The 23,696-nt window shown below is 38.4% G+C and overlaps 1 protein-coding gene across 1 annotated transcript in view; it reads left to right on the top strand.

The window, feature by feature from the left end:
• Window positions 1–18,843, top strand: part of LOC143352437 (lachesin) — a 90,529-nt gene extending 71,686 nt beyond the window's left edge. Inside the window, exons 4-9 of the mRNA XM_076784921.1 lie at window positions 7,776–7,961; window positions 10,344–10,536; window positions 15,056–15,184; window positions 15,292–15,408; window positions 16,703–16,873; window positions 18,350–18,843. Of these exons, the coding sequence (XP_076641036.1) occupies window positions 7,776–7,961; window positions 10,344–10,536; window positions 15,056–15,184; window positions 15,292–15,408; window positions 16,703–16,873; window positions 18,350–18,726 (1,173 nt within the window). The 3' untranslated portion in view covers window positions 18,727–18,843. The remainder of the gene's footprint in view (window positions 1–7,775; window positions 7,962–10,343; window positions 10,537–15,055; window positions 15,185–15,291; window positions 15,409–16,702; window positions 16,874–18,349) is intronic.
• The last annotated feature ends 4,853 nt before the right edge of the window (window positions 18,844–23,696 follow it).

The following is a 23,696-nucleotide window of genomic DNA, read 5'->3' on the forward strand; positions in this document are numbered from 1 at the left end:
ATTATAAATATACTACGGATTTCTAATACAAAAATGTTCTAAATCGATTATGAACAATGGTAGTTAGACAAAAATATATTTCTCCCATGAGTAACATTAATAAACTAAAAACAGCGTAACAATATTTTAAACCTCTTCAAAAGAGATTAAAATCTGTTGGACAAGTATTCACTACAGAATCCCACAACAATTAAGATACAGATACTGCTAATATTCTAATAAAATAAAAAATTAAATCTTTCCTTTCACTTTGAAAAATTCATCCATGATGGAAGCATTGATAACAATTTAATCAAACAAATTAAGTCATTCTTTGTACTGTAAACAGTTAATCCCCGGAGGAGTTAGATATTTTTCACACCATTAGAATTTGTTGTATCTTATTCATACATTTTTAACAGTAATTCGTACAGTCCAGAGTCATTGAACTCACCAGTAAATTAATTTTGTACAAGCATTTCACAGTTTCGTTTCTCACCCATCAATTTAAAACAAACATATATAATATCCAGATTCATTGGACTTTTTGCACACAATCGCTTAGAACTCCTCCGTCCCTGTTCCCCGAGTTATTGCACTCGTTACAGACAGTATATTTTCTCTTAACAGGTGTTCGAGGGGTTGTTAACCCTCGAGCGATTACGGGGGAGGCGGAGCCCTGTCGTTTCTTTTCCGTTTCCCAAAGTCGTATCGGTGTATAGTAGATTATTCCGAAGGCTGCGCTGTGCGCGTCTCGGAATCCTCCCACGCGTCGCTATTCTTCTGTTTATCGCGTTCAGCCCGGGCAATCGTGTTATACATATACATTTCATTCGAGGTAACAGTTATTTGCGCGCGGAATCCTCTTGCCTCGCGGAATATCTGCAAGCTTTTTGCGTGCAGTTCTCAAAAGGTGCTACTAACGAGAGCCTCGGCAATAACGATACCAGCGACGCGAATTAGTTTTCCTTTATTTCGCGCTCGTTTCTGCTGTAATGCTTCATTTGCTCGTGTTGGACGGTAATCTTGCAACTGACCACGTGTCGGTCACTGGGAAAATGGCGGCGCCTAATTTAAGAAATTATAGCTCATTCGATATTGTTCACCCCTTTTTGAAATTTCTAAGTGGTCCATTTTTAAGTCATTTCTATATTTTGTCCATGTTAGACGGTAAGCTTGCAGTTAACGACGCGTCGGTCACTCGGAAAATGGCGGCGCTGAATTTAAGAAATTGTAGCTAATTTGATATTGTTCAACCTTTTTTAATTTTTACGTGGTCCATTTTTAAATCTTTTCCATATTTTGTCCATGTTAGACAGTAAGCTTGCAATTAACGACGTGTCGGTCACTGGGAAAATGGCGGCGCCGAATTTAAAAAATGATCCTCTTATACTTCATTCGATGTTGAACCATATATTCACCCTTTTTTAATTTTAAAGTAGATTGTTAACCCCTCCATATTCAATAATGTTTCAAACTCGTGATGGAGATTGAAAATTAACTAAACATGAATGTTGTTCGTTGGAGACGGAATTAAATTTTGTTTTTACGACATCAATGTTTAAACATTGAAGTAGACGTAGACACGCAGTAATTAGTGTACACGACAACCATATTCGTGTAGATTAAGATCACTATCGATTTTCATTTTACAGATGCCATATAATAAGCTAAATCGTGATCTTAATTAATACGGATATATTGTAGAAACCGTATAATAATTTATATAATGATAAAGATAATTACACAAAAATTGCAGGGTATTTCTTAAAACATGAACAAACATATAAATCTCGAGACCATCTGAAAATCCATAACAAAAAGATTTAAAACTCTAAAAATTTGTTACCTCTTAGGAGTCGCTATTCTTTGGTCGGCATACTCGCGCATTTCGTGAATTTACGCGCCTAACTGGAAAACAAGCAAAATAAACACGGTGATTAACGCGTTAAACGGTTGTATAAATATTTACATTGTGTTCACTTCGTGAAATCGTTTATGCAAAGCTGTAAATATAATTAACGACTTGATTTTCCTCGCCGAGGAACAATGCGCAATGAAACAGTCTTACTGTCTGAGAGCGAGCGTGTGCACGTAAGTTTGCTGTGTTTCGCATACTTTGAATATTCAGGCTTTATAATTTCCCAGAGCGATTATACACACTTTCGGATTCAAGTTCTGATAAAAACAGCGTAACTTTAAAGGCACAATCCCCCATGTCACGAGGATTGACGCGACCGATTGAAGATTAATTCTAGTGTAGAGAGATATATTCGGACAGTTTTTCCAAAAGGACTATTCGGAAACGTCCCGCGATAGAAAAGCCATTCAACTTTTATTTAAAACATTTTTCGATATCGTCGACGGTATTCAAATTCACCGGGGTTGACTTAAATGGTTCACCCTGTGCGAATACTGCGTTTTGTTGTTAATCTGTCACGCACAACTTACTAACACAATACTATAAAACGTTATACTGAGCACAGAATCTGGCGACAGGTAAATTCGTATAATAAATACATTTTTTAATGAAGTTTTAAAATGTCTTCTAATTTAATAAGCAACAATATTTAGAAAAATAATCAAACTGCAGATCTTTATGCAAAATAAAAATTGTCTCCATCAATTGCAAGCGATAGGTGCTAAGTAGAAATTTCCTCTGTTAATAATTTTGTGCCAATTCAAATTTCTCCTACTTATTTTACTCAAAAAATGCATATAATCCGCAGTGTACTAATAATTTATGTAATAGCAATTCATAGACAGTGTTTACTCGATATATGTCCAAAACACGGGTTTAGCCAGGGACATATATCGGCCAGAAGATACTATTCTTTAATAGGAGAAATGCCACGAATACGTTAGTGAAAGTCCCATAAAAAAATAATGAAAAATAATGAAGTTTTGTCTTCTTACCTTAGAAGGCTAGGAATTTGGGACATATATAGAGTAAACACTGTGGTACTAAATTGCTTCTTAATTTCTTACTACTATTATTGAGAGACTATATCTATTTTACTATTTCCGTTTTTGTGTTATTTTTATTCCCATTTTGACGCTCCTGTATAGAACTCATTCCTATTATTTATATAAGGGCTGCCAATAACCCTTAGCACTCGAATGGCGACTGTAAGGCGCCACTAAAAAGTCCTGTATCATTATCCAAAATATTTTTTACATTATTAGATTTGTTTGTATTTAATGAATTACTAAACATTTCAGTACTGTACGAGTAAATTGCACCATTTTCGTATGTATAGCATAAAAAAATATATATATAGAAGAGAAATATTGTAGGTCGGAAAAATTGTTTCGTTTTAATAATAATATGAACGATGCATTTTTCATGCATTGCCTGTAGTCATTAAGAAATATTATTACTGGTAATTCTTGAATGGTTCAGAGTCGCAGTTTTATGAAAAAGGGCATTACCGAACAGGAATAATGTTCAAGAAGCATGAGATTCGAAAACACAGGGAAATTCCTGCTCCAGATTCATCGGCGAATGTGCTAGGTTGTTTTTTTTTTCTGCGGCAAGCGACGGAAAGTAAAGTACGGGCGGATTAAAATATGCTGTAACAGGGGCTCCTTCGTTTCGGTTTGCCGTCTTATCCTTGTTATGCGGTGTAACGTTTACGTTACACGCTTTAACGGAGTTGTTTGCGCTGGAACTCATGAATACAGAGGGATAAAGGCGAAGTCACGGCGAGAATTTTACGCGGGGAACGCATTGCGCTCGTATGTCACTCGAATGTACAATTCGCACATGTGTACGTGGATAATTCAGGCTCATCTTGCAGAAGTAGGCCGTTCGATGCTTAAACTGGCTGCACCTCACATTGCACGAACGCACAAGGATATTTTCCTGGAACGTTCATCGTGCAATCGGCGCGTAAATGTCGCCGATGCTCGTAGACAACAAGAAAGAAATTATTATATTTTGTGCACGTTTATTTTCCCGATACGAAATGTTTTAGAGACCATCTGGAGCTTCTTAGGCCAAAGATGTATGCACTATACTTACTGGACACACTTTTTAAAAATATACACGGTGCGAGTGCTTCAGTAAATATCATTGATGTTCACAGATAATTAAATGCAAACTATTTGATGCTCGTTTGTAACCCACTGACTTTTAATTTTATTTTCCGACGTAATATAAACTATACTTACACTACACTTCCTGCAAATGTTTTTTAAAAGTATACACAGTGCGAGTGCATCACTTGGATTTTGAATTTTATTTTCTGAAGTAATAAAAACTATACTTACACTACACTTCCTGCAAATGTTTTTTAAAAGTATACATAGTGCGATCGCTTCACTTGGATTTTGAATTTTATTTTCTGAAGTAATACAAACTATACTTACACTATACTTCCTGCAAATGTTTTTTAAAAGTATACACAGTGCGAGTGCTTCTCTTGGATTTTGAATTTTATTTTCTGAAGTAATACAAACTATACTTACACTACACTTCCTGCAAATGTTTTTTAAAAGTATACACAGTGCGAGTGCTTCTCTTGGATTTTGAATTTTATTTTCTGAAGTAATACAAACTATACTTACACTACACTTCCTGCAAATGTTTTTTAAAAGTATACACAGTGCGAGTGCTTCTCTTGGATTTTGAATTTTATTTTCTGAAGTAATACAAACTATACTTGCACTACACTTCCTGCAAATGTTTTTTAAAAGTATACACAGTGCGAGTGCTTCTCTTGGATTTTGAATTTTATTTTCTGAAGTAATACAAACTATACTTACACTACACTTCCTGCAAATGTTTTTTAAAAGTATACACAGTGCGAGTGCTTCTCTTGGATTTTGAATTTTATTTTCTGAAGTAATACAAACTATACTTACACTACACTTCCTGCAAATGTTTTTTAAAAGTATACACAGTGCGAGTGCTTCTCTTGGATTTTGAATTTTATTTTCTGAAGTAATACAAACTATACTTGCACTACACTTCCTGCAAATGTTTTTTAAAAGTATACACAGTGCGAGTGCTTCTCTTGGATTTTGAATTTTATTTTCTGAAGTAATACAAACTATACTTACACTACACTTCCTGCAAATGTTTTTTAAAAGTATACACAGTGCGAGCGCTTCACTTGGATTTTGAATTTTATTTTCTGAAGTAATACAAACTATACTTGCACTACACTTCCTGCAAATGTTTTTTAAAAGTATACACAGTGCGAGTGCTTCACTTGGATTTTGAATTTTATTTTCTGAAGTAATACAAACTATACTTACACTACACTTCCTGCAAATGTTTTTTAAAAGTATACACAGTGCGAGCGCTTCACTTGGATTTTGAATTTTATTTTCTGAAGTAATACAAACTATACTTGCACTACACTTCCTGCAAATGTTTTTTAAAAGTATACACAGTGCGAGTGCTTCACTTGGATTTTGAATTTTATTTTCTGAAGTAATACAAACTATACTTACACTACACTTCCTGCAAATGTTTTTTAAAAGTGTAGACTGAGCTTCATTAAACATCATTGATGTTCATGGATAATAAATTGCAAACTATTTGATGCTCGTTGGTAGTCCACGAATTTTGAATTCTATCTTTAACTGCCGCGATGAACAGAGATCATCTGAAGTGTCTTGAATCATCGACAAATGTTCACCGCAAATGTGTTCTAAAATCGGCCCCGAGGAGAACGTTTCGGTAAATATCGAGTCGATAGCCACAGAACGAGAAAGAAACTATATCATGGCAGTTTTTAATTTTACCTTCAACCAACGAGCGAAACGGAGACCACCTGGACCTCCTTGGACCAAAGATAAATTCGCTATATTTGCTACAAATAAAACTTTAATTGCGCCATTTATTTTATCCAGTTTGAAATAAAGGAGTCGCATTTTTCACGTTCCTCGGGCGATATAATCTCAAGCAGAAGTTATTTGCATTTTATGCTCACTTTAATTGTGCGGCCACGCTGACTTTCGCGCGGCGTTTCTAAATTTTTTTAATTTCAAACCTACGACTCGTCTAATTTAAAACAATAGTGGACCACATTTCTGTTCGTATTCTTAATATAAGCGGCACTGTTTTATTAATTTCACCGAAACAAAGAACCGTATACCCAAACGAAGCATCGAACGCACACGCACGAAGACAGAATCAGCCTTGCTTACTTAAATTTTTAGCAATTCATTGAATGCGAACAAGTGTCGTAATTGGAAGAAAAACTCGAGGGATCTATAAACATTTTCTATTCTCTCCTGTCAGAAAAAAATTGTTGGTTCAGAATTTCAAGCATTTAATGTAGAGAATTAAAGAGAGGAATAATAATTCGAGAAGAATAATTGTAAAAGAAACGGTCAGCGAGAAAAGAGGTTATAGAACAGTAGAATGGGCGAGGAAATTAATAAAGCAGAAAAGAGACAGAGCGGAAACAGGGGAACAGCTGATTGAATATACAGGGTGTCCCGGTATTGGTGGTACAGCCGTGGAGGGGGTGATTCCACATGAGAAAATCAGTTAAAAATATGGAATACAATTTTTTCACCCGAAGCTTCGTTTTCGAGAAAATCGAGTTTGAAAATGCAACGAATATTCGACATGAATCGTCTGAAGCGTCTGATCATAGCCGACCAATTCTACTTGCTGCACGTACTAAAGCATGCGAACCTGACGGATCCTTAAACTCGATTTTCTCGAAAACGAAAAAATTTGTTCCGTATTTTTCAACTTACTTTCTTATGTAGAATCATCCCCTCCACGGTTGTATCATCAACACTGGGACATCCTGTATTAGTGCATACAAAGTGCAATACGTAGGTTTAATTTTGTGTATAATTCAAATATAGCAGTTACGACTTAAGGAGTAGTTTATTCTATTCGTATTTTATTTGATTATTTTATTGGAGTAGTTTATCGATTTTTATTTACTTGAACTTTCGAAAATAGGCTCAAAGGAATAACGTACAGACGAACGAAAGGATGTGCGCGGGAGGACATGGTATGAATGTTTGAAATTAAGGAAAAATTATTGTCAACCCTTTCATGGTCGAGAGGCTGAAAAAAATAAACTTTTTATAAATTTTGAGTTCCCAAGATTTTCGCATTAAAAGTTGGGTTTGCTGATGACACCAAAAAATGGTTACAGGGTAAGGGACCCATTTACTGTGGGAGTACCAATTACTGTTCCTATATCAATTAGACTTATTCTCGAAGCATAATGGATATTAAAAAAGAGATATATAACACATATATTAACTGGTTTTAATGAAAAAATTTAATATCCCTTTTTAATATTCGTTATGCTTTTAAAATAAGTATAATTACGGTAATTGGGCCCCTTATAAGGATTAAATAACGGGAAAAATGAAGAATACATACAAGGAGCCACACACACACACAGTTCACTCGTTCTCCACAGTCCTGTCCATCACACTATCGTCCCAAAAAATGATCGAAACAGGTTGGCAAAGGATCGAAACATGTTCGAGCGTATCAAGCAGGTATCTGATAGCAAGTTACGGCAGACTTCACCGTATTATATTAGCTATTATGTGGTGGAAACGTGTCGCGGACAGGTTGGGGGAGCAGCCTCCGTAACTAATAGCCGAAATCCTAATTCTAAATCCGTTATTATCGGCTGGCAGTGTAAGTAATGCGGGCGTTTGTTTCTCTAAAGAGATAGATAGAGAGGTAGAGAGTGAGAGAGAGAGAGAGAGAGAGAGAGAGAGAGAGAGAGAGAGAACCGCGGTTTATAATCAGCTGCTGAAACGGCGAAACGTGTCCGCCCTTCCCTGATTCTATTATACAGGTTGCCTGGATAAAGTCGGACTCCAAAGCTATTCTGGCCATTCATACGCACATGGTCGCACACAACCCACGGCTGTCTGTCACTCACAACGGACATAACACGTGGAGACTGCACGTGACCAACGTCCAACCGAACGACTCTGGCACGTACATGTGTCAAGTTAATACGGAGCCCATGAGGAGTCAGGTTAGTATAATATGCGTCAGATAACTGAAAATTTCTATCCCTGTTCGTGACAATGGGGTCGCTCTCCAGAGAACTCTCCTTTTATACATACATACATGTACATACATTCATACGTACATACATACAAACATACATATTTATTGTACGTATATCTACGTGTGTATATACGCATAGACGTTTATGTGTGTACACTGTGTTTTTTGTTTTGTTTGGTGCTCGTGGAAAACGCTTCTCTACGGCTTTTAAAACTGTTTATCGACGTCTCCCGATGCTTTCTGCCGGAAAGATGTTGACTCGGACGTATCGAGTGGGTGAAAGTAATTAAACGATGCTACTCGAACGGGAACTTTAAGTGAAAATGTATGGAATCCATGGTGGTGCGATGAATCTTTATAGCCATAAATCCTTAATCATTTACAGACTGACGGCTTCATACTCGAAGTAGACTTTAGATCCTTATGAGAATTTTTAAAAAATTTGCAAAATTCTGTCTAAATTTTGTTTCTGTTTCTGTTTTGTTTTGTTGACTCGGACGTATCGAGTGGGTGAAAGTAATTAAACGATGCTACTCGAGCGGGAACTTTAAGTGAAAATGTATGGAATCCATGGTGGTGCGATGAATCTTCTGCGCTAGAGTCCTCTGCGAACATTTTTCCGAGGCTCTTATGGGCTTCGAACCTCCTGGTCGTGTTGTAGGATTTTTAAAGTGTGCATGTATTTTGTCACAAAGATTTGTTAATACTTCATCGGCCCCATTGGACACGGTTTCTCTTAAGTTTATTTTCTTCATTTCTTGTGTTGCTTCTTCTAAATTGTCTGTTAGGTGTCAATTTTCACGAACATTTTCATTCAACCCACGAATTAGCGATTGAAAACGACTTACCAGGCGAATGCTAAGTCACTTTTCAACCATACTAGATTTTTCATTGACTACGTACTTTGAGTTTATATTTTTAATGTAAAATAGTACCTAGTGTCAAGTGGAATGCATATTTTTAAATGTTTGAATGTTTGGATTATCGAATCTTTGAATGTTTGAACCTTTGAATGCTCGAATCTTTGAATACTAGAATCTTTGAGTCTTTGAATGTTTGAATCTTTGAATGCTTAAATATTTGACTGTTTGAATCTTTGAATGCTTAAATATTTGAATGTTCGAATTTTTGAATGCTTAAATATTTGAATATTTGAATCTTTGAGTGCTTGAGTCTTTAAATGTTTGAACCTTTGAATGCTTGAATATTTTAATTTTTGAATCTTTGAATGCTTGAATATTTGAATGTTTGAATCTTTGAATGCTTAAATGTTTGAATATTTGAATTTTTGAGTGCTCGAGTCTTTAAATGTTTGAACCTTTGAATGCTTGAATCTTTGAATGTTTGAATCCTTGAATGCTGGAATCTTTGAACCATCGAATCTTTGAATCTTTGAACCATCGAATCTTTGAATCTTTGAACCATCGAATCTTTGAATCTTTGAACCATCGAATCTTTGAATCTTTGAACCATCGAATCTTTGAATCTTTGAATCTTTAAACCTTTGAATCTTTGAATGCTAGAATTTTTGAACTAACGAGTCTTTGAATTTTTGAGTCTTTGAACCTTTGCAACTGTGAATGCTTGTATATCTAAACCTTTTGAATCTTCGAATCTGTGAATGTTTGAACCTTTGATCTATCGAATCCATGAGTGTGTGAATATTTAAACAGTGAATTTTTAAATGCTTGCATCTTTGAACGTTTAAACCTCTGTATGTCTGAATTTTTGAATCTTCCAATTATCGACTCTTTAAACTGTCGAGTTCTTAAATATTTGAACACCTGAATTTCCATATTTCCAAATTCTAGAATCGCGCAGCAGCAAATATTATACTACCAAAACACTGAAAATAGCAAACCGCATTTGCAATCGAATCGACTCAACAAGCGTGCTCAATCGCACCGCAATCATTTCGCTGTACCACCGCTGCGGAGTCATACAAAATATTACCATCGAAAGTATCAGAGAAAGCATCGTTTAATTGAATGTTACGAAAATCGGAAAAAAAGGTAAAAAGGTTTCGGTCACATTCAGAGGGAAGATTTCGCCCGGGAAACACACGAGCGTGAAAGGGAATAAAATGCAGAGGCTGATACTGCTTCTTCCGGCGTGGACCGGTTGTAGTTGCAATTGCGTCCACTCCATATTTTTTCCCGGTGGTAAACCTAGATTAAAGCGAAGTCTCCGCGCTGAGCAGTCGCATTCGTTGAGTTTCGAATCCTAGGGTTAAGCTTGATTTAAATGTCCAAGGGAATACATGTTGGCCGAGCGTGGCGGAGGCCAGATCTTTTACGCCGGCAGACAAATGGTACTATATGGTGGTTGGTAACGATCTTTTCCACAGACCGGTCACATGAAGGTAGTGATACCGCCAGATATCATGGATTTGGACGATTCTACAGATCTGCTAACGGCTGAAGAGAACAGCGATCTGCGATTACGATGTCGAGCCACCGGAACGCCGGAACCTGTGGTCACCTGGCGGAGAGAAGATGGCGGGAATATTACGCTGAGAACCCAGAAAGGCGTTCAGCAAGGTACTGACATTCCAATTCCTTCGATCAACCCCTCGAATTGCGAATTCTTTCGCGATATTCTTCCCAGAAGACTCCCTGCTATTTCAAGTTTTTTATTTAAAATAAACTTCGAAAGACTGTCTCTGATTGGTGCTGATTTTAAACAATTTCTTTCTCTTATCGAGTTGAAAATAACTAAGTACACTCAACAATCTCACACGTCTAACATTCGAATGTCTTCGAAAGAACCCTTTGCGCTGCGAATTTTTTTAACAATTTTGTTCCCAACAACGCATCAACATTTTAAGTACCTACATTATTTTACACATCCACGACCGGGATTTATTTCAACAATAGTTACAAAGTTACAATATTTCATTTGCCCCGTTGCACTCGACCTTGAGGCATCACTAAAAATGATTTTGCAATTTTTTTTAATTCAATAAACGTGTTAATTTAATTATTGTTCACAAAATGTTCTGGGTCGAATTAATTTTCTAATATCGATGAAATTCACGGATTTCATCAAAATAGCTTCGCGTGCAAGGGGTTAAATGCAACGTATCCTCCTGTCAAATGTGGAAGAGGATATCGTTACGACATGCGCAAGATCAATAGGATTTTCTTCGCGTGATCACAGAAGACAGTTCGTTTGTTTGGTGCTAATGTTGAGCGAAACGAGTCCTAGGCATTTTTCACTAATTTGAATTCTTTCGAACTTGCGTTACAGAGGTCTACACGGTATAATAATGCCGACACTAAATACTATTGTGTTAGGTTTCATGTAACTATAACGGGAAACTGATACCGTCGTTCCAGTGTTGATACACAGGCAGATGAGCGTGACGCGAAAGGAGCAGACACATTAGTCAAGTCCTGCTCAATTGCACGCGTGCTTGGCAGACTTTCAAAGCCGATTATCTCGAAAATGTAGAATCGGGTAAAGAGAAAAATGGCTGAATTACACACCGAAGCCGTTAATTTATCCTTTCGGGATCATTCCTCCCATGGAAGCTGGTTTTGATCCCCTCCGATCGCTGGTTTCCTTGAAACGCGGATCTTCCCGGCGTCTTCCTTTGAAACCCGGTTCGACCTAAAAATTTTACACAAAATATACTCGTTCGACATCCCAAAGGACGGGCACGCAGTGCTCGAAATAAATCGCTCGTGAAAAGTAGAATCGGTTGTTTTCTCACTCCCGCCGAATGTCGCGTGAAAATCGTTGAAAAAGACGAGATCACAATCGAGCGGTGTCTGAATCATAACCCGACTCATAACACGGAATCGCTGATCGGTCATTTATTCCGCACCAAGTAAATCCAAACAAGCATGATCGATTCCCGAGTTAAGGATACCCGTTCGCCCCCGGGGGTTTCGTTAAAAGCGACGCGCCGAGAGAAATGGCAAAGAGAGCGAGAGAGACATAAAAAAAGAGAAAACCAGCGAGAGAGAGAGAGAGAGAGAGAGAAAAGGATCGTGACCCTGTTGGGTCCACCGCGTTCCGCTGGAAAATCAGCCACCCGATTAGCCTTTCTAACGGTGAGTGATGGATGTTGACTTTACATATATTTCCTCTTCGCCGGCCCCATCGATTCGCATACCCGATTGCAATATTCGCTGTGTACACTGCATCGCGAAAGTGTGTACCACTCGGTATCTATATCGCGCCAACGATCCACCGATCTTCCCCGTGAACGTGAACGTATCGTTGCGAGTACTATCCCCCCCCCCCTCTCTCTCTCTCCTCTCTCTCTCTCATCTCTCCACGGTTGTTTCGGATCCTTTAATGAGCAGATCCATCCACGTCATTTCACCGGGGCCGCATTTGCCCTCGCCGAGAGCGTAATCTAGATCTGAATATTAAAACAGGAATACATTTAAACTGCCGGTTCCATACGATCGGCGGGATCGTTTCGCGAAAGTTTTCGACGGTTGACGACCGGGATAATACCGCGGAAATCGACGATACAACTCGTGGTTCTCTTCTGTTTTCTCCACGGATGGTAGAGATTCTCTACTGTGGTTCTCTACGGATTTTTTTCTTTTTTTAATTTCTTCGACACGGTAATTCGTCGATTTATCATCTCGAAGTGACCGAGGATCGATGTCGTTCAATTTGTCAGAAGCATTTGCTTTACAATTTAACGCGTTAGTTACAGATTTTCCTCTGACGCTCTAGCTGCGCATCGATGATGCGTTGGGAATAACATGATTTATGCTGCTCCGAAATTAATGTAAAACGGCTAGGCTGCTGTTACACACATATGTTGACTTGTGATGGAAAGTTAAAAATAATCACGCTTGGTGACGTCGCTCTTAACGAAATTACAGACTCGAATTTTGTCACAGTGACCACTACACTGCGGATATTTATGCAAAATGAAAATTGCGTTGATCGCTAGAGATTGAAGCCGGATAGTTCGTTCTTCGATCATTTTACCAAGCTGAGAATAATGGATTGGCATTCTTAAATTGTGTTAACATTTCTTCTGTTTTAAATCGCGCTTACCCATTTTCGCAGTAAACGCATAAAATCCGCAATCAAAAATCAAACCCGCGATCATTTCTTTAACTCTGTTGGACCCTAAAGATCATTTCAAATGAGCTTTTTTAATGCGTTTAAGCATGACCAAATCACTGTATTCGTCTTGTACTCGTTTCACTCCAATTTCTCTGTACTTTTTTTTTCTAATTTTCGCAACTAAACATTTTACAACACTCGCGCAAGTGCAACCGATTTATATGCTCGTTTAACGTGAAATTTTGTAGCCCGCAGAACTTAGCGCGAAAGAAACAGATATCGAAGATCAAATGAAGTGGAACTCGGCGCAGTTAGGCAAACTTAGTCACCGAAGTCCAACTTGTTGTCTCTCTTAAATAGTTATCTTTGTCACTGTTCTCCGAGACTTAGTAATTTTACTGAGTGCTTTCATTGCGTTAAACAATTATTACAACACACACACACAGAGAAAGAGTATATACTGCTGTTGATATAATACTGCTCGACTGTCAGAGCATAAATTCTTGGCTACCCCCGACTGATAATACGCTCTCTCGCTAGCTCTCGGCCGCCTTTCATAAGCGCATTATCGCAAACAATCGCATCGCAATTGTTTACGCTCGGTGCTGGTTGCGACTTCTTGATGCAGATCGAGCTGCAGAATCTCCAAATGTCCGAACAATGAAAAATGTATTAAACCTCGTATTGGAAAAAAGAAGTGATACCGACTATAAATAAAGCTTATTCTTTCAAACTTCACTTCAATATCCTTAGGGAGTGATCAAACTCTTGATGAAAATTCAGCCATGTTCTAATTCCACATAAATTATACATAACATCATGACATTGTATTATTACATTATATACGTGCATTATTAATGCGAGTGGTTAAGATAGTAAGGTAGCATTAGTCAGATGCTTATAAACTAATTCCATTTCATAGGTTGGAGTGAGATCGAAATCAATTAACAGAATAAATTACATTACCAGATTAAGGTCAAAGGTTATACTAGAGATTAAAAGTCATGTTTCTTTAATATGTGCATTTATAAATGAAGCGGAATGCAATTTGTACTAATTTATATTGTAGAATTAAAATGCACAGCGGAAATGGTTAACGGATTTGTCGTTTTAAGGAACGTGCCAGGGGAAACTACATTAAATTTCGATTTTGACTTATGAGACAAAATGGGACAAAATACGAAATCTCCCCAAAACTTAAAGAGCAATGGAAGCAATTTATAAAAGAGATTACTACAAATGAACTCCTCTTCTGTAAATTTGAACTTTGACTTGTGGAACTTCTAAAAACCAGCCTAAGGATCCAGAGAAGCTGGTTTGAGGCTCCCTATACTATAATTTCGAAGCACATGAAGCAGTAGAAATTTAAGAAACCCCACAAAATCCCCCCACAACTTAAAGAACAGTGGAAGCAAATTATAAAAGAGATAACTACAAATTAACCCTTCTTCCGAGAATTTTAATTTTGGCTTGTGGCACCGCTCAAGGCCAGCTTAGAGATCCACAGAAGATGATTTGAGGCTCCCTATAGTAGAATTTCGAAGCACATGAAGCAGTAGCAATTTAAGAAACTCCACAAAATCCTCCCACAACTTAAAGAGCAGTGGAAGCAAATTATAAAAGAGATTACTACAAATTAATCCCTCCTCTGTAAATTTTAACTTTGACTTGTAGAGCTTCAAAAGACTAGCCTATGTATCCACAGAAGCTAGTTTGAGGCTCCCTATACTAGAATTTCGGAGCACATGAAGTAGTAGAAATTTAAGAAACCCCACAAAATACCCCCACAACTTAAAGAGCAGTGGAAGCAAATTATACAAGAGATAACTACAAATTAACCCTTCTTCCGAGAATTTTAATTTTGGCTTGTGGGACCAGCTACCTTCGATGATAGTTTGTAGCTTCCTAGAGTGGAATTTCAGAGCCCACAAATCTGCAGCAACGGAGGCCCGCAAACAGTATTTCCGCAAAACCTGAACAGCAATCGAAGCAACCTAACAAAACGCATATTTCACGCAGTAAAATCGTACGAGGGGGAGCAGCTTCACCTGACGGGCATTCTACGGCAGGAAATGGGCTCGTACCTTTGCATCGCGTCGAACAGGGTGCCGCCGTCGGTCAGCAAACGATATTACGTGAACGTTCGTTGTAAGTGGCCCCCGATGGGTTAGCGTAGGCGTGGGAGTACCCCTGCAGCGCGGCGCTGCCTCTCCGAGGAAACTTACATGATTAATTATAGTTTTCTCGGTTCGCAGTTAAACCGCTGATTAAAGTCTCCAACCAATTAGTCCTGGCACCTGCTAACAGCGACGTCGTTCTTCATTGCGACGTCGAGTCCTCGCCGAAAGCTCTGAATATTTGGTACAAGGACGGTAAGGATCGCTGGCACAATATCGAGTGGCGTTCGGGGAGTGCTGTTTCTCAATGTCGCACCACGCTTTCCGGTGTAATCGCTGTGTCCCAGACACCCCCATACCCCTTTCCCCATCCCACGAGTCGACTGTCTTCGCAGACACAGTGGTCCCGGATCAGGATTTAGCGGTTCGCGATCAATAGAAGCCGTTGTTTTCAATGTTTCACGGTGAACACCATCGATCAGCTAACCGATTTTATACAGGCTGTTCAATTGAACACTTTCCAGCCGAATATCTCGAAAAGTATAAAAGATATTTAAAAAGTGTAAAACACGTCGTTGAAGGACATTTGAAGGTCAACTTTGCTTTTTCAAATGGAAACATATATTTTTTATTATGGGATCTTATTGTACGTAAAAATACCAGCCATTTTCGTAGGATACTTTTCGGAGATATTTAAAGAGAAATAGAGCGAGGCATATTACTGTGTAAAATTTTTTTACGCAAATCATTGATGTTTCCCAGTTGTACTAGCACGTATCGTTTCGGCTGGAAAGTTTTCAATTGAACACGCTGTGTATTTGGTCTCCCAGTCATTGAAATTGTACAGATCTCTCCGTGGGGATGTTTAAGTAAACAAAAATTTGGCATTTTTATAAAGGAGTATTGATTGATGTAAAAGAGAAAGGAATTTTCGGGAATTTATTGTAACCGATGGGGGTTGAATCGGTCTTTTTGAAATTCTTTGGCTATTTTAGTACACTATTACAATATCCAAATATATATTTCTTAGTCGAAACAAAAAAACTATACATGAAGGAGTTGTAGTGGCTTTTGCGCTGCCCTTCAAAAGAGGGGTTCCGACCGACACTTAAAGATGTTTCACCTTTCTGTGTTCATACTACTCTCAGAATATCGAATGTACTCTAACCTATGAGCATACCCTCAGTATAAACCTGTCTCTAAGTCGAACAGAGAAAAATTCGAGAAACATTGCTGTCTTCAATTAAAAATTAATTTTTTTTCTGAAAATTCCTGTACAATTGTTTCGAATAATTTAAGAGTCTAGCGAAGTTTCATAGTGTTACACAGAAGCAGCACGAACAAAATTAATTTGGGCACAAATGGCTACGCGTATACAAAATCTTTGTATATACAAAGTAAATTTTTATCGTCTGATTTGTTGTTCCGGTTAAATGGAACAGTCGAATGGTTAAAACGTGGACCACTGTGCACAACGTGATTACTATAGAGTATCTAGTATGTACGTAGAGGATCTGTTGCTAATGTAACGACGACGCGGATGTTCCAGGTTTAAAGTTATCGTCGGACGAGAAACACGATCTGTCGGAGGTGTCGGTGAATGATTATGCGTATAAATTGCAGCTGACCGTCAAGCGACTGAGCGGGCATGATTTTGGTAGTTACACCTGCTCGGCGGAGAATCTGCTCGGAAAAGCTGGGGGCACGATTAGCCTTCAAGGTAACGACTGTTTGATTGTCTTCTGCGTTCTGTGTGCTCAATGGGATAGAAACACCTTCGTGGGTACTGGGGTTGGGGGTGGGGGGTGGAATGTTTTGGTAATGGTGCAGAATCGCTTGCGATTATCAAACTCCAAACGATGGGCTGAATTCACTGCAAGATGAGTTGAACAGAAGTTATACAGTGTTTACTCGGCATATGACCACAACCCGGGTCTACCCAGGGACATATATCGGTTAGAAGATACTATTCATTGATACCTGTATTATGTTTACACGCCTCGGCGACCGAGGCCACTCGAGCTTTAGGGCCCATCACGGGTTATACAGTGGGGATAGTTCTGGGACTTTTACCGGCGAGATATTTGGGACATATATCGAGTAGAGATTGTATAATCATTTCAGTTTTCAATCATTTCGATGCAAACAATGTTCTAAAATTTTGTTCTAAATAAATAAAAGCCCCTATTTCTCGCCATCGAATTCAGCTCACCGTTTCAAATCCAGTATACTAATGGACGGTATAAAATGGATTTTCAAAAAATCGGCGGCGAGACCCGGGTGAGTAAAATTGTCAAAGTAATGGACTTGTAATGTATGTACAAACGTATCTCGGTAAGATTTAATGGTATTCGTGTTTATGCAATATGATATCTTCACTCGCAATGCAACGAAGTGCAATAACATTTGATTCCATTTCCTCTATAGATTGAATGACGCGCTCGTGCTCATATACTTTTGAATTCGATTGTTATGGAAATTTCCAAATTTGTTTAACATTAAACGTGTACACACATACGTCCATTACACAACTTTGTAGGTGCGCGTTTTCTCTTAACTCCGAGCCTCGACTTCAAACGAATTTGATTATCAAGGTATTAATATAACCGTTGTGACAACGCCGGGCTCCCGAAATTCCGCGCGTTAATTTCGTTTTCCGGAAATTCTTCTAAAAAGTGTTTCACCCGTGTTTTCGCGAAGTGTATTTAGAGCGCCAACTCGTATTCTATTAATCCGCGCTTCCGGTGCCGAATTACATTGCTACACGTGCTTGCGAAAACTATATTAAGTTAATACCGCTCACATAAATTAGTAAAAAAGTCCATACCGAGGTTGTTAACATTTCGCGAAGGAGTGTCGCGTTTAACAAATTACTTTGACGATGCGAATAGGCGGGGAACGTGCTAAAGAAACAATTTGAAACTCGCCATTTTCACGGGTCCTGAATTTTCCTTACTAGACTGATCTATATAAATATGGATTTTGTTTTCATCAACAATTTGAACTTTGACGTTCGGCGCGCCGTGAAATGCGATTGCTCCTTGCTGATCTATATAAATACGGATCTGTTGCTCCGTTTCCGGTGCTTAAACGATTTTTAGGGGATCTGGAAAGGGACACTTGCGCCAGTTGTCCATCGAGCTGAATCCTCGGCCGTTCTCTAGCGGGTGTCCACTAACGTTTTCTGTTATGCCAGAGCTGCACGTACCGAGGACCACTTTAGCGCCGATCCGGCACACGGAGTACATCGAGAAGTACGGGTCAAAGAAACAGACCGACAGAAAGGTTAAATTGCACTCGTTCGGCCGGGAGAGCACGCCGTCGAAAAGCAGCGGTAATATGGGTCACTCGACACCGATGCTGAGGAGGAACAATTCGAACGCTTTGACGGACCCGAGCGCGAAAAAGTCGAAAGACTCGCCGTACCCGGCGCCCGCGTCCCAGCCGGTACCCGCGCATTACCCGCCGACCCAATTAAACGGTCAGAACAGCGTCACGTCCTCCCAGGATCGCCGATTGAATTACGTAGGATTAATGCTCGCTTTCATAGTGATCGTCGTCTGTAGCTCATAAAGCCGATTGTCTCCGGCCGTGTTGACTCGGCGCGCGCGAAACTGCTGACGACAACCCAGGCCCGCCAGCATCGATCAAACTAAATCGTTTTGCGCATCATTTGTTTTCTGCTCCTTTTTTTTTTTTAATTATTCGGAAGTTTTTCATTGGAAATTGTTCTATTTCTTAGCCCTCGGACAGCGGAACATTCTTTTAACTGTATAATTGATCATGTTTAGAGCTACTCGCTGCTTCGTTTATTAATTTTTTTAAACACATTTTTGAAGGTACTTTTTGTAGAGACGTTAATCTTTTCATTGTTCTTGACACCGTACTCGCAGACAATTTTTCACAATCTTTTCAAGATCAAAGACCTACTGTTGAGAGTTTCGTGGAGTCTTGATCTAAGCCCAATCACCGGGGCTCCATGCTGTGACATAGATCGTGTAGGGCTACTATCTTCTTGTGACCGCGCCGTGTCATTTCACTCAGGAAAATGCCACGAATAGGTTCGTGAAAGTCCCGTAAAAGATAATGAAAAATAAAGAAGTTTTGTAATTGGATTAGTAGTGGTTCATTTTCGAAAACCAAAAGAAAATTGTGAAGACTCTTTCATTGGAAATCGTTGGATTTTCGTCGTGGTTATAATTGGACTGCCGGTTTTATATATTTATGACAAACACGAGACGATGAAATTTGACACAGTGAGGAAGATTAAGGGAATTTGAGAATATACTACTTAATTAAAAGCATTACTTCCACTTCATTAAAATGGCTGAATGACAATTTTCATTTTGGATCAAGACTTACAGTCTAGTTATATTAATTGGAATTTCTCTCCCATTGGAAATTGTTGGACAAATTTGGACTGAATTATTTTCAAACAATAGACAATTATATAGTAAGTACGCTGTACTCTACTTTATAAATGTACTCTTTGCAGAATATTCTATTATTTTCATACATTTACAAATTGGAAACATTAATCGCATTAAAAAATTGGTAAGAGTGTTAAAAGAAAGAAGTTAAAAGAAGAATTACGAAAAAAACGTTTAAAAAGTTCGTCGGCAGATATAATTAGCCTGAGCTCGGTTACTTTCAAACACAATGAAGATATTAAATAAACAAGGTTCAAAATTGGCCGCAATGTAAAATAAAGTTTACAGAAACTGAACAACTACTATTGCAATACTACGATTCATAAAATCTCGAATTAACTCTGATTTATTCTACGTTCACCTAAATCTGTCCATAACCTATGGCTACATAATACTACCCCTGGTAGAGACTACACAATCGAACTCGTGAATATGATTGTTGAACGAATTATTTGGAATTAAGTATGACTAATAATGTCGCGTATATATATATTAGACAAACATGGTCTAAAAAATAATATGTTGGAAGAATAATAACAAAATGATGAGTTGTTTTGCTTTATACCAAATATAAAATAAAAAACTGTCTACCCCCGTGAGAACATTGAAAGTTTAAAAATCATAACATAGCGATAGAACACCTTTCAGTATTTCTAACAATAAAGATGACAATAGACATTGCCGTGAAAGTGTTTCAAATGCTAGGGGATGATTAAACCGCCCTTAACACTTACCACGTTACACTACCACGTCTCACACTGCCACGCGTACCAAAAATGACAAACGGAATTATTTGTCTACGTTTGTAAACGAATTTTTATATTGCTGTATTGAATGTAGCAAATTCGATTACGATTTGCAAAATGCCAGAAGGGTGGCAGAGTAGTATTCTTCGAGTGATTCTTCAACTTTTCGATTCTGGTTTCATTCAATAAATTACTTTGATTTTACAGAATTTTTGCGACTGTTCAACGTGCTAAATCAGTGTCTTCTCTAATCGTTAATGGAAATCCATTTACATCGATAATATGATTGATCGAACAATTTTTGCCGGGGGTAATACGTAGAACAATCAACGGCGCTACGATCGGAGATTTTCGATTTTTGCGAGAAATTGATGATTTCGCACGCGCCGAATCAATGCGAAAAGTACAAATTATATCGTAGTGGGGTAGGAGAGAGAGTGAAAGCGAGAGCGAGAGAGCGAGAGAGAGAGAGAGAGAGAGAGAGAGAGAGAGCACATAAAAACGATCGATTGCGTCCCAAGCTTCCGGTACACCATAAGTTCACACCACCCACGACACAGTGTCACCGGATTTTTGAGTTGTCGCGTTTCTAGATAGCAATCCGCGATGTTTTTTCGCGTTTTTCGAGTGGAACAGAGACATCCTCGGACATTCTCGGACATCCTCGTTGGTGTTGCTTCGTGTTTGAATCGCGGTGTGATATCGGGGGAAAAAAAAAATACTCGTCGATGGTATATCATTCTATATGGTGTAAATAAAACGAACGGTTTTTATGACAATAAACTGTAGCTGTATACGACAAGCCGGTAGAGTATAATTAACGTACACACCCGGAAACGCTAATGAATCGCCGGTGTAATAAAAAACGTGTTATCTGTTCAGTTTCAATTACCCCCCTCCGCACCCATTTTTCAACGCTGTAATCGGGCGGCGGACGTTTCAGCGCGTTTGTATTTTTATAAACTCGGTTCGGATATTGGAGAGTCCAGGCAGACACTCGTTTCCACTGCCACAACACGCGTTCGCTGCCACTGTGATTCACCGGTGATCGATGTTAATCGCCAACAGTAAGACATTACTGCGGGTGATTAAATTGTTAGCGTCATGGTAGGAGAAATGCACTGTAATGGACATGTGTGAAATGAAAGAGGTGCGCACAGTATTCGTGAATAAATTTATCCACGCTACTCTACTCGAAAAGCCGAACAATTCGATTGCTGAAATGCGGAACATGACATTTTTGTTTTTAATTATTGCTTTGCGATGCTTCTACCAGCATGTTCGCGGCATTTTTCTGATTAAAATGAGCACCAACATGCCATGATTCGAAGCATATTTGCTTGTGCAATTCACGTTTTTGAACTCGCTCGTGTCCCGCCGATCAGAGTTCGGATAATCGAGGTTCTACTATGTCCTGGATCAAACGAGTAAATATGATCCTGATTGTATCGTGTTTGGTATCGTTTTAATCGGGAAAATTCCACGAATATTGCGATACAGGTTTCATGGAGAAATAATTAAAAACAAAATGGTTGGCATAGTCTCACCGATATATCTAATCCCATACCATGATACACGTCTCGATTAGTGAATTTCTGGGTAGATCGCAAAAAAGCGTAGCTAGACTTTCAGATAAAAGTTGATTGTTTCGATGCAAACTCGTCGACTTATGCGAACGTATCTCTAATAATTTAATCACCCTCTGCATGTCATTTTTCCCAGCAAATTCGAACTTGCTTTGATAGTTCGGTAAACGTTGAATGCTACAAGTTATTTTCATAACACTGGTTTTACGGATTATTAACACTGGTTTTACGGTGCACTAACAGTGGCTATCTTACATTACTTTACAAAAATAATAAGAACGTGTCTATCCAAATTTTTAGCTATTTTTTAAAGTAATATATACCCAAAAAAATAAATTTGTTGAATAATTCCTCATGAACATATCTTTACAATGTCAATAATTGTAAATTACAAATATTAGGACCCGTCATTATGACGGGTCCCGTAAACCTAGTGTTAATGAGAAGTTTGATACGCGATTCCGGCGATTGTCCTGGCCGCGACTCGGTTTGTCAGGAAATCATGGCGTTAATTTACAAATTTGTCCGTACGCACAGATGCGATTTATATTCAAATGAGTTTTATTGATTTTTTAATAAAGTTGTCGTGTAATAGCGTTACAGCTAGTTAGAGCGAAGTTTTAAAGCCGGAATTTCTAGTTTAATTACGCGTGATCATTAGTACGTTGATTGCCACGTCGTATGTGTTGGTGGCGCAATTTTTTATTCATTTTTTAACATTAATTTGTATCGTATTGGATCCGTGTAAGTAAAATTTCATTAAATCCAAAGGAACGTTGTGTCTTTGGTGATTGCTTTGGCAGACAACGTGTGTATCGCATTCAATATTGAAAGGAAAACGAACAATTCATTCAATAATTCAGTAAAAAAACATCACATTGTTGTTAAGTTGTTGTATAGATTATGAACGTGTTGAATGTGCATATGTTGAGGCGTGTGTAAAGTGGCGGTCAAAAGAAAGTTTCTAATTAATCGAGCGAGCAAAAGAACGTGTTAAACTCACCGTGCAAAAACATCTTAATCTACAGCTTCTTCCTGCCATAGTTCTTTCTTATTGAACGTTCCAACACGAAGTACAATGACAAATCATTGATAAACCCGGAGCACCCTATAGATACATCAAACATAATTTTGCAACAGCATTTAACACAGCAGGAAGCACAATTTCGTAAAAACAAATTATTAAAAAAGATGAGCCTTCGTTCTAAATCATTCTCAACTAAAATTCCATTAATCACCTCCGTTGAATTACAACGCGGTAGAAGAGGGTTGTAGATCAAAACAGTCTTTGAACCCGTAATATTAAACTTTCTTTCGGCCTCCGCCATAGAAATATACTAAAACCAATAAGATTATTTCGTTTTAGTTTCGTTCACTGTCCCGAACAGTTTACTAGGCACGAATGTGATCCAGAGCCAATTGGTTTCACGCCGGATCATCGAGTTCCGCAAAAGTTCTTCGATGGAGCATGTAAATGTATCGTTTATCGATGTTAACCACCTGAGTTGTGTATTCGTGTATATATGTACGACAATAAACGTTGTTTTTACCACACCGTTGGACATCTCTGGTCTTCAATCATCCTCAAATCATCCCCAACCCTCTTCATTCATCCCCTAGCTAATTAACCACTAACCATTTTATTCTTTTCACGACTATAATGATTAGAACTGTTTTGTTCCTAATAATTTCACAGCAGAGAAGAAAAAATGCAAACTGCGGGTAATATTATTCGCCTCATTGAGAACAAATTTGATTTCCATACACTAATGAGCTTCTGT

Source organism: Halictus rubicundus, chromosome 3 (genome assembly GCF_050948215.1).
Source record: "Halictus rubicundus isolate RS-2024b chromosome 3, iyHalRubi1_principal, whole genome shotgun sequence".
In the NCBI taxonomy this organism is placed as follows: Eukaryota; Metazoa; Arthropoda; class Insecta; order Hymenoptera; family Halictidae; genus Halictus; species Halictus rubicundus.